We start from the raw sequence: 14,262 nt of genomic DNA, 5'->3' as shown, positions 1-14,262 counted from the left end.
TTCAATTCTCCCCACTGGCATGGCACACTCACCAGATCCGTTATAGTTTCCTCTGAAAGACACTGCACACTTTGGCACAGTGAAAAATTAAGGCTAATCAATTTCAATGCTCCTTTCATCACTTTTAATAAGTTTGTTCATAAGTTACTTTTGAAATGAATTTAAGATTCTTTTCCAGCAATCAAGAGGCAATACACTTCAGAAAAATATCATTTAGGAGGAAAAATCTTCTTGAATTGCTGTACTTAAAATCTTGTCAGAGGAAACATGGTGAAAGGGGAGGCAGGGCAGGGGGCTCAGAGCAAACAGAAGTTGCTCTGGAGCACACCCATGGTGCCAGCTGCACTCAGAAAGCCTGGTGACAGCACTTACATTTAATCTCTAGCTCAAAAACTTTCTCCCAGTGAAAGTTAAGGGGTGGAGAAAAGAGTAAGCAGCATAGCCAATCCCAACTGGGTAACTAAATCGGAACAACTGGAGCTCTGCCTGGAATGTGAAGATTCCCGACCCCAGGGCAAATGATTGGAGTAGTCTCAGCAAACTTTTTTGGTCTGGATGATACATGTGATCTACATTCTGCTTCAGAAGGGTTTATTTTAAAGGGAATGGAAAGCATTTCAGTTGTAGGAAGTCAACAGCTGTGCTAGGCAAATGGTTTTTCTCAAGTTTCAGAAAATGCTACAGTTTAGAGAGAAGCAAAATCAAGTTCTTAGTTAAGAAAATTGGGCAGACTTTTTTTTTTTTTTTACTTTACACACTTAATGGTAACTCTCACACTTGGCCAGTTTAAGAAGCCAAAGTCTTGAATTGATATCTAGAGTTAAAGCAGATTAATAATTTAACTTTTTTAGCTTCCTGAAATCCCTTGGTTGGTTCAGCTGTCTGTGCAGTCATTGATGAGAAACATCTGATCATGGCCACTGGTGTAATGAATGGACTAATATCTATTTCATAATCCAAATTGGCTTAATTCTGTATCACTTGTTTTAGGTTTATACCAGTGATATTTTTGCACTTTCTACACCAATCTATAAAAAATAAAATAAAATAAACTCAAAGACATGCTATCTTTGGTAAGACAGACACAGACACACACACAATACTACTCCATCTTCGCCTCACATGTATCTATCAAGACATGGCAAAAAAAAAAAAAAGAAAGAAAGAAACCATTACAGAATTTATATTAATTAACCAGAAAAGACCCTCAAAACTGAGCACTTCATTTACTAGTTACAGATCATCTGAACATTCAATAATTAAAAAAAAAAAACTTATTGAACAACTACTAAATTCCAGGCATCATTCTAAGTATATGGTTAGTTGTCTAGGGTGACAAAGTATAAACAAACAATGCCCAGTATACCCAGTAAATTAAAAAAAAAAAAAAAAAAACAGAAGAAAACAAAAAACACTATTTTTTACTTTGTAAAAATCATGAAAAATACCTCAGAAAAATGGGGAAATTTCATAAAGTTTTTTGAACTTTGTAACCTTAAATGTGCTGAATACAATATAGTCTTTGACATTAAGATTCATTTTAATGAGTTCTGAATGAGTTCCCTGAAAATATTATCACCTAATTACCCAGAATATCAATATTATATTCCTTCTAAGCCTCCAGAAACTTAAATACATTATTTTCACTGAGTTGACTATATTTATATACTTAAAGAAGAATAATCCTCAACTTTCTCCAGTTTATCTGGGATAGTCATACTCTTCTCTCAAACTATTATGTATGGTAGTGCATTCAAAGTGAACGTTAACTTGTAACAGAAAACAAGCCTTTTCTCACAGCAACAGTGAAAGAAGTTAAAAATACATCAAGATAAATCTATACCAATGGGCAGCATTGGAAGACTCTGAAGACTAAAACTAACCTAGAATACATAATTTATACTATAATAAAAATTTGAGTCAACTGAATTTCTATTTAGAAAATCTTGACCTTAAACTCTCTAAGATACTGGAAAATGTTTTAGTCTACTTTTCTATCTAGAAACTTAATGAATGCTAAACTGTATGCTGCAGTACCAGGAACATCATTCTAAAAGGTATTATTAAATAAAATCCTTGATTTTACCTTTACTTCAAAAATGCAGAGTATTTTTCTCATGTGCAAACCATAGAAATCCCTTTCTCTTTAAAGACAACTACAAGGCCACGCTGACTTTTTAAAGTATTAAGGAATGTAGTATAGACAGTATTAAACTTCGTTAAAAATAAATACCCATACTCATAAACACGTACACTTTGCAATCTCCGAAACATAAGTACATGTTGGATATACAACAGATGCTCAAACACAGATTTTTAAAACATTTGTTTTCCTTGCAAAAATGAATATTAACCGCAAAAGTTATTTGATAGATAAACACCTCAAGAGAATCTGCTCAGAAGGGTACAGGCGATGTAAAAGTTAATACTAAATAACGACATCAAAAAACAGAAAACCTAACATTTTTCTTATAAACAAAATCTAGTTTTAAAAAAGCTAAGCTTTATAAGAAACTTCAAGGAGAAGAGAATCCACATTTATTAGGGAACGAATAGGGTAGGTCAACCACATCTCTTGAAAATTCTGACGTATCTGTCTGGAAGCAAGCAAATTACCGGTTCTAAACACAATATGCATTCATGCTTTCACAGATGGTGTTTGGGAAACCATATGTTTTAAAAAGCTAATAGCAAATTAAATAATATTTTAATGATGCTATTTTTCAGTTCTTTATCAATAACCAGTTAAGATACTTGACTAATAAAGGCAAAAATTTTCCTCAGGATGTTTAAAGGAGGGCCCAAATTAGCTTCATCCTGTTACCACACAATTTCCTCTCATGTGTGAAAGGCAAAGCCTTAAGATATTCTATCCATAAGCTTTTCTTTATTAAGCTTGCTCTAACTATACCACAACAGGTGGTTGATAAATAAGGTTTGTGCCTTTTTAACAGCATCCATCTGAACAAGTATATTAGGAAAAAATAGGGAAATGCTCCAGATGTCCACAATAGTGAACCAAATAAAACAAGTTACTTACTTCTCAATCAAGCCTGCATCCAAAATCTTAAAATATGCTCTTTACATTTTTAACCAGATCACAACCAAACATTATAGTATGACAAATATAAAGAGTACAGAAGGCCTTGACATCAGAAAGCCAGATTTAAACATGAAATCCAGAGGAAATAATCACAAACTGATGATAAGAAGGAAAAGAAATGACTGATTACTATTTGTCCCTGTGGTACAAACTAGTGATGACAGTTTGTCTCAATAGTAAATGTGCCAAGTAAGTAAAGGATTTGAGATCTTGTTTGTTTTTCATAGCTTTGTCAGCTGTTTTTCCTTGCTACTTGCTTGCCTTTTCCCTTACAATTTGTTACAGGCCAGGAAACCATACAAAACTTGTTAGTACTATATCTATACAGGAGTAAATAAATACTAAAGTGCTCTCCTCTAAATAACATGAGTTTAGGTGCTAAAGCTGACATTTATATTGTCAGCTCAGAGGCTTCTAATTCTTTCTCTCTAATTATTTGACTATGCTCCAAATAACCAAAAATGGTAGACAAAATCTGCATGGCACAGTTAAGCTAATAGGTGGGAGGAGAGGAAACACAAGTTATAGAACAATCTATAATATGGCATGTAGTTTAGTTATGTTAATAAGACAAAACAAAATGTGTATAGCTAAATATAAATCTATGTATAAACACAGAAAGAGGTTTGGGTAGGATATATACCAAACTTGAGTTTCCTCTAAGAGAGGAGTAAGAAAAGAGGGTTGGGGGGAATTAGATGACTTCTACTTTACTTTTTATGATTCTTGATTATGAACATGAATCTTAAGTAATCACAATTTGTTTTTAAATGTACTAATAGCTGATTAGTGATCTTTGAGTAAAATAAGGCATTCATCTTGGACTAAATGGGCTTCCCTCCTAATCACTAGATTTACTGACTTAATTTGTTTTGCTTTTATAATATAGTCAGGTGGCAGGTAAATAGCCCAGAATAAGGTGAATTCCAGAAAGTCTGTTGGAAATGGGATTAAGTAATTAAGATATCCCACATATAATCAAAGGCTGACTGTATTTCATAGGTTTCCAATGATAATGAGTTAAAGATCATACATATTTAAGGCATTATAAGGGCTCTCCACACTAATTCTGAGTGAAAGCCTCTTTCATACTGCTAAGAATTAACCTTCACATGGTAAAGACTGAGACCATGGAAAAATTCCACTAGTATGCTGAACAGTGGCCGAAACTTTAATAACATAATTTGACCACATGCTCTAAAACTGTATTACTTAAAATACAGATAACTTCAAATGACAGGCTGGCAATCTGATCGAAGCTTGTAACTATTTTATGCATGGAATAAGATATAATTAATATTTCTCAATTTCCCAATGGTTCTGTTTCATACAGTCTCTAAACTTCAAGTTCACAGAAGTCAAAACATCAAAAAAGGAACCACAGATGGCGGGGGGTGGGGCAGGGGGAAGATATGAAATAAACACATATGCTACATTTAATTTCTTAAAGGTGTTTACTTAATAGCTTTTTTTCCTTAAACAACTCAAGCTTTACATCACAAAACAGCATCTTTAAATACTCAAAGTTTGTACTTTGATTTTATTTACACTAATGAAATTTGGTACTATTAAGCAGACTTTGAACTTCTCAGACTATTCCAGCAACACTAAAGTTTTACTTCATGCAAGAATTTGTAACAGTGCTGAGGCAATAATCTGAAATGGTCTAGCTGCAGGGCTAGTATGTAGGAATGACAAAGCTTGTTAATGAGAGAACTAGCTCATCCCAACACACCTACCTTTGCTGTAATCTACTTGCTAGTGCTGCTGTGAATGCTACACATTTGAGATGCACAAAGATCTATCCTTTTTGAACACCCAAAAAAACCTATTGTACTTGTTATTAATTCTAAAAGATAGTTCTATGCCATAACACAATATTCACTTATGAAGGATTACTATAAAATAAGCTGACAGGTCTCATCAGCACTCAGATCCCCCCACACTCACAAGTTTATGGAAGACAGCCGTTCCCATACCTGCCTTTCAGGTTCTCAAGTTCCCTGTGATGCAACATGCTCCGCATGTGTTCGTCCATCTCCTTCAAAATTAAAGAAAGCAGATTAAACTAAGGGGATTGCTTTTGGGGAAAAAATTCCTCTTTTCCTGTTTAATCAACAATTGGGACTTAAGCTTGTTGTGTTGAAGTGTTTGTTATGATTACTCTTCTAAATTCAATATTGAAATCAGTTCCTTATTAAATAATTCTTTAGCTGTGTTTTTGACATATTTCATTTTTAAATAAAGGAACTGTTAAGAAAGACCTATTTAAGTAGCTTTACAAAAAGGTTAGAAAGTATATTGTCTTTAGGAGGCAAAAACTTTAAGAATAAACTATATGAGTTAAATTCTATTCTAATATAAGAAATTTACTAAAGTTTATTTTTTAAAAACCTCTGAAATCACATAACTTCTCAACCATTGGCCTACTTTTCTCCATACTCCCTCTCCACTCAACTGAAAGTTTCTCAAGAGTAAGTTAAAACTCTTACTCGTGTTTTGGCTAGGGCCTGGCCTATTGTCGTCGATGTCTGTTGAATTAACAGATGGATACATGAATTCTAGATAGAAGTTACAGACAGAACAGAACCTCTCTGCATTGATGAGAAAGTTTTTAAAACTGCTTGGAACACAGTAGCTCGATCATGTCTTCATCTTCGCTGCTCACTGACAATTGATTTGTTTGGTTCTAATGAAAAAGTTGAAAATTTACAAGGTTCTCTTCTCCCTCCACCCCACACTTCATGGGAAGAAAATTAAAAATGTGGGAAGAGATCCCACTTGAAAACATGTGCACATACATGCACACGCCTCAAAAAAATCAAAAAGCTGTCCATGTCTATCCCTTTGTCATGCCAAAGTATATACAACCAGCATGCCATAGTCAGAGAATGGCTGTTTACATTTATAATACAAGGGCTGTTACAATTGTTGAGTATTGCTATTAACTGTGCCCTGTGCTTTGTGCTTAAGGGCCTCATTTTCTCAGCTGAATTGCAAAACTGCTGAGAAAGTACTATTAACTTCATACAGACACAAGCATTCGGAGAAGCTAACTCATTCACTAAACATTTATCAAGTGGTTATTATCAAGTACAAAGCCAGGCACTGAAGGGATAAGTGTGAAAATATACCCAGTCTCGCCCTCTCAGAGTCATAGATAATCAAGTGGTCAAACTAGGACTCAAATTCTGGCAGATCTGACACCAACATCAATGTTTCAAATACCATGTGACATTGTAAGCATCTAGTGAATGGAGATTTTTCATTATATACAGTTTATTCATCAAAAAGCATACAACAACCTAACAATTTAGTCTTACTTTAAGTATCTACTACAGTGTGATAAAAAAAAGTTGTGATTCAAAACACTTCCTTTAAATGACAATTTTACTGAAGATGACCATCATTTCCTTCCTATCTCTATGAATGCTTCATTTAGAGGCTACAGCTTTACCTGTGACCTCTTCTAGCCACAACTGATTGGCTAGTAACTAGAATGAATACTTCCAGAACTGAAAACTGAGTCGAGTTAGTGACATAATATAGAATGAAAAAATTCATGAACAATACACAACATCTGCTCAAATCCCTATGCCTTCTCTTCAATTTTTCCTTGGACTAGATTTACATATGCCAAATCTCCTTTTCTTGAGCTAAATTTAAGTGGGTTCTGTTTCTTGCAATGAAACCATTCCTGACCAAAACAGTAGTCACTAGTATGGGTTATTCTCTCTGATATAAAAACCAATTATATTCTATTTCAACTATAAATATGTTATCATTCAAAACTAGATTTAACATGACTTTCAATTGTCTAAAACACTTCATACATCTCCTAAATTTACATGAGAAATTCTCTTCCATCTTGCTCTAAGGAATAAATGCAAACAGTAAGACAACTGAGCTCTCAAAGTAACTGGGAAAGATCCACAGGCACAGGATGAAATAGCCCCAAATGCATACCTGCTCAGTTACCAAGGTTCTGTTTAGCTCCTTTTATATTATTCAGTATTATGTTTTTAAAAAGAGAGGCTTAAGGGCAGGGGAAGGATTTGGTGATTGAACAAATTTGGGAACAACTGAGTAATATAAAAAAAAAAAATTTAAATATTTTTTAACCCCAAGGCTTCTCAGTCTTTCATAAATTAATGAGCATGAAGATAGTCAGAGATGCAGTATTCGGATCATACTTAAGTCACCCCAGATCCTTTTCTCCTCCACAGCATATCTGAAGAAACTAGTCTGGGAAACTAGAGGAAAGTACTGCTTCGACATAAATAAGTTGCTTGTGATCTACCTAAAAATAAGCATCAAAGTTATCTCTTTCAATCAACCTATTCTGCTAATTTCTTAGAACACATTAATTTTAACACTGAAATCATGCCATTTCCTTCCTTATAAATCTTATAGTTGGCTTTCCCTAAGGCAGGAGTGGATAACCCCAGCCCTTGATTTAACTTCACTATGATCCATGGAAAAGTATGAAGAGATGAAAATATGTTTCAACCCGGAGTAGAAGACACAACAAAAAGACTTAAAATGGCAAAGTTACAAGATATCACAAGGTAGAGTTGCTACTTCATCAAAATCTGAGACCTCTGAGTGTCTATCCACCTTAGACCTTCTCAAATGTCCATCTCCCTCCTCTCTGAAAGTAGCCATTAGGAATTGTTTATTAAAAATTTGTATAAACCCTGGTTTAGATTTTTAAAATTAAAAGAGCAGGGGTTTTTTAACTTTTGTAAAAAGCAGCGGCTATACTAAACATGATTTTAAAATCTCAACTAATTTTTCCAACACTAACAGAAATCCTATCTAGGAAAAAAAAATTCTTCATCCTAGCCTACTGGATGGATCATAATCGAACCCCTCAGTCTGGCATTCAACACTGTTTATCAAATGTCTTCACTTAAACTACAAATTAAGTGCAGTCCCACTATTCTCAAGATGAAACTGTTTTAATCAGAAGAGCCTTCTTACTGACTCCTAGAACTGTTATTCACCATTCTAATTCTGTATCTTTGTACATGTTGTTCTCCCACCTAAAAGATCACTTCTATTTCTTTTAAACCACCTTACTCCCAAACATCTTTCATGATAGCTCACGATAATCTTCCCAGTTCTCTGAATTTCCGATGACAATCAAGAACATCTTAAAAGCATAAAAGAAAAATTATTCAATATTTAAACTAGCAGCACTCTTCCGAAAGCAAAGGATAAAGGCAAGAAAAACAAAAAGCAAGACAACTTGCAGCCAATTTCCCTAAGGCACAGATAAATTATTTTAGTTCTCAAAAATGTCTGTTTTGTCTATGGCCATGCCACCCTGAATGCGCCCAAGCTCATCTGATCTCAGAAGCTAAGCAGGGTCAGGCCTGGTTAGTACTTGGATGGGAGACCACCTAGGAACACCGGGAGCTGTAGGCATTAAAAAAAAAAAAAAAAAAAGTCTGTTTTTCTTTGTGCAACATCCCCATCTTGTGGACATCTAGGATATTGGATCTAGGACATTTCTGCTGTGCTACACTCTTCACAAGCATAGGCAGAACAGAATGCAGGTACACATAATCCTTAGCTATCCTTAGCTAATTAGAAAGTAATATAATCTCAACTAACTTAAATTTTAAGATATTTTATCTATAACTAGCTGCTAACTAAATTCTCTTTATTATCCACTTTTGAGTATCCTCAAATTCTGGGCAGAGGTTTAAAAATATAGTTACTGGCTTTATGAGGCAATAATGGGAAAGAAACCAGTGGAATTGAGACTATGGTTTAAAAAAGAAGCTTAAATAAGAAGTTAAAAGCTTTCACTCATCTATAAATTTCATATGCTGTCTTCTGAAAAAAATGATTAGTCATAAAGATTCTCCTTCTTCTATTATTACCTTTTTTGAGCTGTACACAATGTGGCACAATATGCATTTTCGTTCTCGTACCATAGTGACCAGATCTGAAGCACTCAACGTCACACCTGCAATGAGGAAGTAACATTTAGTAACCTTTTATTCCCAGATGTCTTCTTAGGTTCATCTTAACGTAGTCAAAAATACAAGTCTTGCATCTCCCTCACCTCCACCCTGTTCCTCACCCCGTCTCCTCATCTTGGTAAGTGAAAATTCCAATTTTCAAGGTACCTAAGGCAAAAACTTTGGGAGTCATCCTTGGTCTCTCTTTCTCACCCCATATCCCCCCTCACCAGAAAATCTTGTCAGTACAACCTTGAAATACATCTAAAATCCAACCATTCCTCACTCCTGAGCATATCTATCATCTCACATGGCACAAGCCTAATGACTTGACTTCCTACTTCTATACTTACCCTCTTATAGTCTTTCTCAAAACAGTAGTCAGAGATTCTCAGAATGGGATCCTTTTAAAATTTAAGTCAGATCACTGAACTCCTCTGCTTGGAATTTTACAGTAGATTCCCATCTCACTCACAGAGGATCCAAAGTCCTTTGCCATGGGCTACAAAATCTGTTTCTCACTTACTCTGAGTTCATACTCTACCACTCTCTATACCTCCACTCCAGTCACATTGCCCTCCTTGCTATTCCTTGATCACACCAGGAATTCTCCTACCTTAGGGCTTTTTCTATATTACCTGTTCTCTCTGCCCAGAATATTCTTCCTTAAGATGCCTTTATGGTTTTCATGGCTCACCCTCTCATGCTGCCTCATCAAGGAGGCCTTCTCCGTCCCCCTAGGAGAATACTGTACTTTCTGCCCCTCATTTCCTCTATCCCCCTATTAATCTGCTTAATTTTTTATTTTTTAATTGCACTGTGGTAGATTGTTTCCATAGATGGCCACAAAGTATCGTATCTCCCACCCCAAGTGCTCTTCTGCAATGTGATCTTGTCATTACCACCTATCAAATGGTGGAGTCTATTTCCCCTCCCCTGTGATCTGTTGTGACCAATAAAATGTAGTGGAAGTGACAACATAATTTCTGAGCCCGAGTCTTTAAAAAGCTGCAGCTTCTGCCTTTGCACAACTGGAACACTTCCTCTTAGAACCCAGCCACCATGCTGTAGAAGTCCAAGCCACAAAGAGAGACCAAGAGAAAAAGAACTGATGCCTCAGCTGAGCACCCAAGCAACCAGGACCATCTGACAGCCATGCTGGGTGAGTGAGCCATGTCACGTGTTCGAGGCCCAGCTGCCAACGAGGGACCCCAAGAGGGACCAGTTAAAGAACTATGCAGATGAGCCCTTTTCAACTCTAGGACTGTAAGAAACAATAAAATCGTTGTTTGAAGCCAGTAAATTTTGGAGTAGTTTGTTACACATCAAGAGATAGAAACAAGCGTTTTTTACTACCTGACTTAGTATATATTTATTTCTTATTCTCTATTTATCCTATTTAAAAGTTAAGTTTCGTGAGGATAGAGACTTCATATATTTTGTTCACTAGTATAGGTCTAGCACTTAGAACTCTGTCTGACACATTGTAGGTACTCTATAAGTATTTGCTGAATTGTTCCAAAAGGAACTACCCTGGGTTACTAAATGTGAGATAGAGCTGGGTAAATACTGGGGTTTGGATTGAGACCAGAGATTTTTCCATCCTAGAGATTATAATCCTCTAGCACTAGCATACATTCTTCTGAGTCCCTGCAAGGATACTCTGCATGAGAATTTAATCCCACGCCCCAAGCAGCATTGTTTCCTCTCTTCGTCGCTCTCCCTCTCTCCCTCCCTCCCTCCCTCCCTCTCTCTCTCACACACAAGCACGCACGCTGCTCTAACAGATATATCTGCTTCTTTCCCTGGCTTCATTCTCTAGAGGACTTAAAAATGTGAGGTAATGGAGTTATAAATTACCCTAATTTAATCTGTAACTCCTAGACAACATGTATACAACATGACAGAATGGCCAATGAGAAGTGGCCTAAGGTTCTCCACTTCTCCTGGTCATTCAGTAATTTCCTTCCTATTCCAACCCACTTCACATCACTACCTGATGTCTAAAATAATTTTATTCAGTAACAAAATACAAAACACCAAAACAAGATTATAGGGTAAATATTCTACACATTTGAAAAAGCTGAATGTCAACTAATAAAACAAAGAAATATACCTTTACAGATAGGTACAGTATTATCTATGCTTCCAGTATTGCTAATAATCTAAATCTCAAAATTAATATAAATCATTCTGATGCTAAGCCTCAAAGCATAACTATTCTTTTAATTCCCTTATATCCTAACATTTACTTCAACTTTAATTACTAATATACAGTATTTAATTACTATTACTATTTATAAGCATTTATTGAGCACCAAGAACTGCTCTAAAAGTTGAAGAATGGTAAAGAAGATACGTCCAGAAACATTTTTAATAATGCTTCAAGTTATTAACCATCAAAGCAAAACAGAAACAAAAAACTTAGAAGCAATAAAGACAATGAAAAAGTGTGCCTTTCTGGCACAAGCAATAGCAGTTATTGTGAAGTTTTCATATATTTACTCAATTGAGAACTAAGCACTAAAACACAAACTGTGTTTCTATTTAATAAAGCCAAAGACATTAACTCTTAGTAAATGGATGAAGAAAAGTCATATTATAAAAATATACTCTATCGATCTTTTAACCAAGACTCCTTCTTTTTATTTTCTATTTCCTTTCATGAGCTCCACGTTTCTAATCTACATATATTAAGTAAATTTATTTTCGCTTTTGTAAAAAATCAAAAAGTATAACTGCTGGCAAAGTATTTAATCAAGAGGGAAGACCTAGCATTTAAACACTCAGTTTATATGATTCCAGTGAAAGACAAAGGAGCTTTAATTTATACATCCTTAAAATGAGTAAATATGATTTGCATTAAGCTTTCTGAAATACTGAAATTAGTTCACAGCCTTATAGATGAGAACTATGCAACACTGAGATCTCAAAGCACTTGAGAGGTTACATTATACAAGTTAAGTAAGTGCAAACAATTCAACTACTGCTGTCCTCACTTTAATCACTTACATTCTGTCCCCCATCCTTTAAAAATACCCACTATGAAATCTTTCAAATTTTCTCCAAATAACGATGAGAAATATCTGTGATAATTCTTAGTCCTAATAGCCTAAAAAATCCTATAATACTTTTTTCAACATTCTGATTACTATTCTGTCAATACAATTACCATTCCCATAGTCAAAACTGTATTATTTTCTTTCAGATTCCCATATTTAGACACCATTTGTTTTTTCATTTTTGTTATCTATTCTTCAGTGTGATAAACCTGCATGACTTTACATCTGTTCTCCATTCTCTCCACTGCTCTACTCATTGTTTCCTGCCTTGACTACTGCAGCCAATATATAAATAAGTTCTAAATCCAAGCAGTGTACCAGAATCACCCACATAGCTTATCAATAAAAAGAAATACAGTTATACAGGCAGAGTAGAAAAATTGCATTAGAATCTCTAGAGAAGGCATTTTGTACTTATGTTCTTCCTATCCTTATGCAGGCGTAGTTCCTCAAAAGTGACTTAAATTGGTCAGCAAGACAGCCTTCCAACTATTACCTCATAACACTGTAATCCATCCCAAACATCAATGTTAGAATATTTCTCCAAATATTTATTATGTAACTCAAGGCTGGAAAACGCCATTTACTGTCAAAGAACTTTATTTGGAACATTACCGCATTATCCCACTTTACTGTTCAAATAACCTGCAAAATCAGTAAGAACAGACTGTTTGATGGCAGGTATGTCTGATCTGCCTGGCCTTACCATGAGGAAGAGATCTGTCTTTCCACATACCTCTAACACTCATTACAATAAACTCAGTAGTACTTAAGATATTTGAACTTTGAAATAATTAAAGCCAACGCCGATTCTATATGACAATAAGACACTGTAAAACACTGAAAGAAAAAAAGCTTAATTACTGGCTCATTGGGGAGGGTGGAGTTAAGGAGTGGTATTCAGTTTAGAATCCCTTTCCTGACTTCCACAGGTTAACTTTCGGTGCCTCCACCTTAAACCCGACAGAAAACTAATGGATTTCTGGTGAACAAGACAAGGCAACACAGAGACAGCGTTCAGTGACAGAACAAGTTTTGCCATTTCACCTAGGTTGCCCAGAAGGTTATGGAACAAAGATATGACTGGCACTTTGGGTAGGTCTTCAATTGCTGAGTGGGCCTCCCTAGAAAGTTTCAAGGTCAATAGGAAATCTTTGATATTTTTCAAGCTGTTGGGATGCTGAACTTTTGAGCAGTAGCAAATTTTGTCTAAGCATATTTTTTACCACATGCTTGCCGAGATGTTTGGATGTATCATTGCCACATGTACAGTATGCAATGTGAGCTTTTAGTAAACATTAGACTTTTGACATTTATAAGGATATGTTGAAGATTCTTGCAGATTCCAGAATTTGCAAATACCGCTACTTTAGCAGCACATAAATTCCTCCCTAAAATCTAATAAAATATATGGTGACCTTTTCAGAGACTGAATGATTTTTTAAATATGGGACAAAGGCATTTAGAAAGCTGTTAACATCAACTAAACTGCTAAGGTAAATGCTTTTCTGAATTACATCATTACTGTGGTATAGTTAACCATGAACTTAAAAAATTCTATAATAAAGAAGAAATAATGAAGATGATTGTGTTAAACAGTCAGACTTGTATAAAGTGGACACAGATTATTGAACATACTGTTCACAAGAAGATGCAGAGAAGAATATTGGGCATTTAGCTGGACTCATTAACGTACAGTGATTATAATTCATGTCACACAATTTTAAATTGCCATGCAGATCATGGGGATTGCTTGGAAATATAAGTAAATACTATATAGAATACAAGTAATCAAACTTTTAAAACTTAAATTTAACAAGATACCTAGGAATACTTTTATTTTATTGGGGGGGGGGAGATATTTTGTTTTTTTTACTTTTTAAAATATTCATTTATTTATCTTTTATGGTGACATTTTTATGTTAACCATTTTTTATGGTTAACAAAATCCAGTTTCGGCTGTACATTTTAACAGTAAGGCATATATATATTTACACTATGTGTTCACCTCCCATAGTTAGACTTCTGTCCTCCCATATTTGACCCTCTTTACTCCATCTACCTTCCCCTTCTCCCCTCCCACCTCCCCTCTGGTAACCACTAGGTAATTTCAAAATTAGGAGGA

At 35.1% G+C, this 14,262-nt stretch overlaps 1 protein-coding gene and 1 pseudogene across 1 annotated transcript in view; one reads left to right on the top strand and one right to left on the bottom strand.

The window, feature by feature from the left end:
- Positions 1 to 14,262, bottom strand: part of ZNF106 (zinc finger protein 106) — a 54,038-nt gene that overhangs the window by 33,010 nt on the left and 6,766 nt on the right. The window contains 2 exon segments of the mRNA XM_015595983.2: positions 5,083 to 5,144; positions 8,995 to 9,080. Coding sequence (XP_015451469.2) covers positions 5,083 to 5,144; positions 8,995 to 9,080 — 148 coding nt within the window.
- Positions 8,415 to 8,533, top strand: LOC112469699 (annotated as a pseudogene).

This window comes from Pteropus alecto, unplaced genomic scaffold (genome assembly GCF_000325575.1).
Source record: "Pteropus alecto unplaced genomic scaffold, ASM32557v1 scaffold86, whole genome shotgun sequence".
NCBI classification, from domain to species: Eukaryota; Metazoa; Chordata; class Mammalia; order Chiroptera; family Pteropodidae; genus Pteropus; species Pteropus alecto.
The sequence above is the reverse complement of the archived record's forward strand: the minus strand, read 5'-3'. Positions and strand labels throughout refer to the sequence as shown.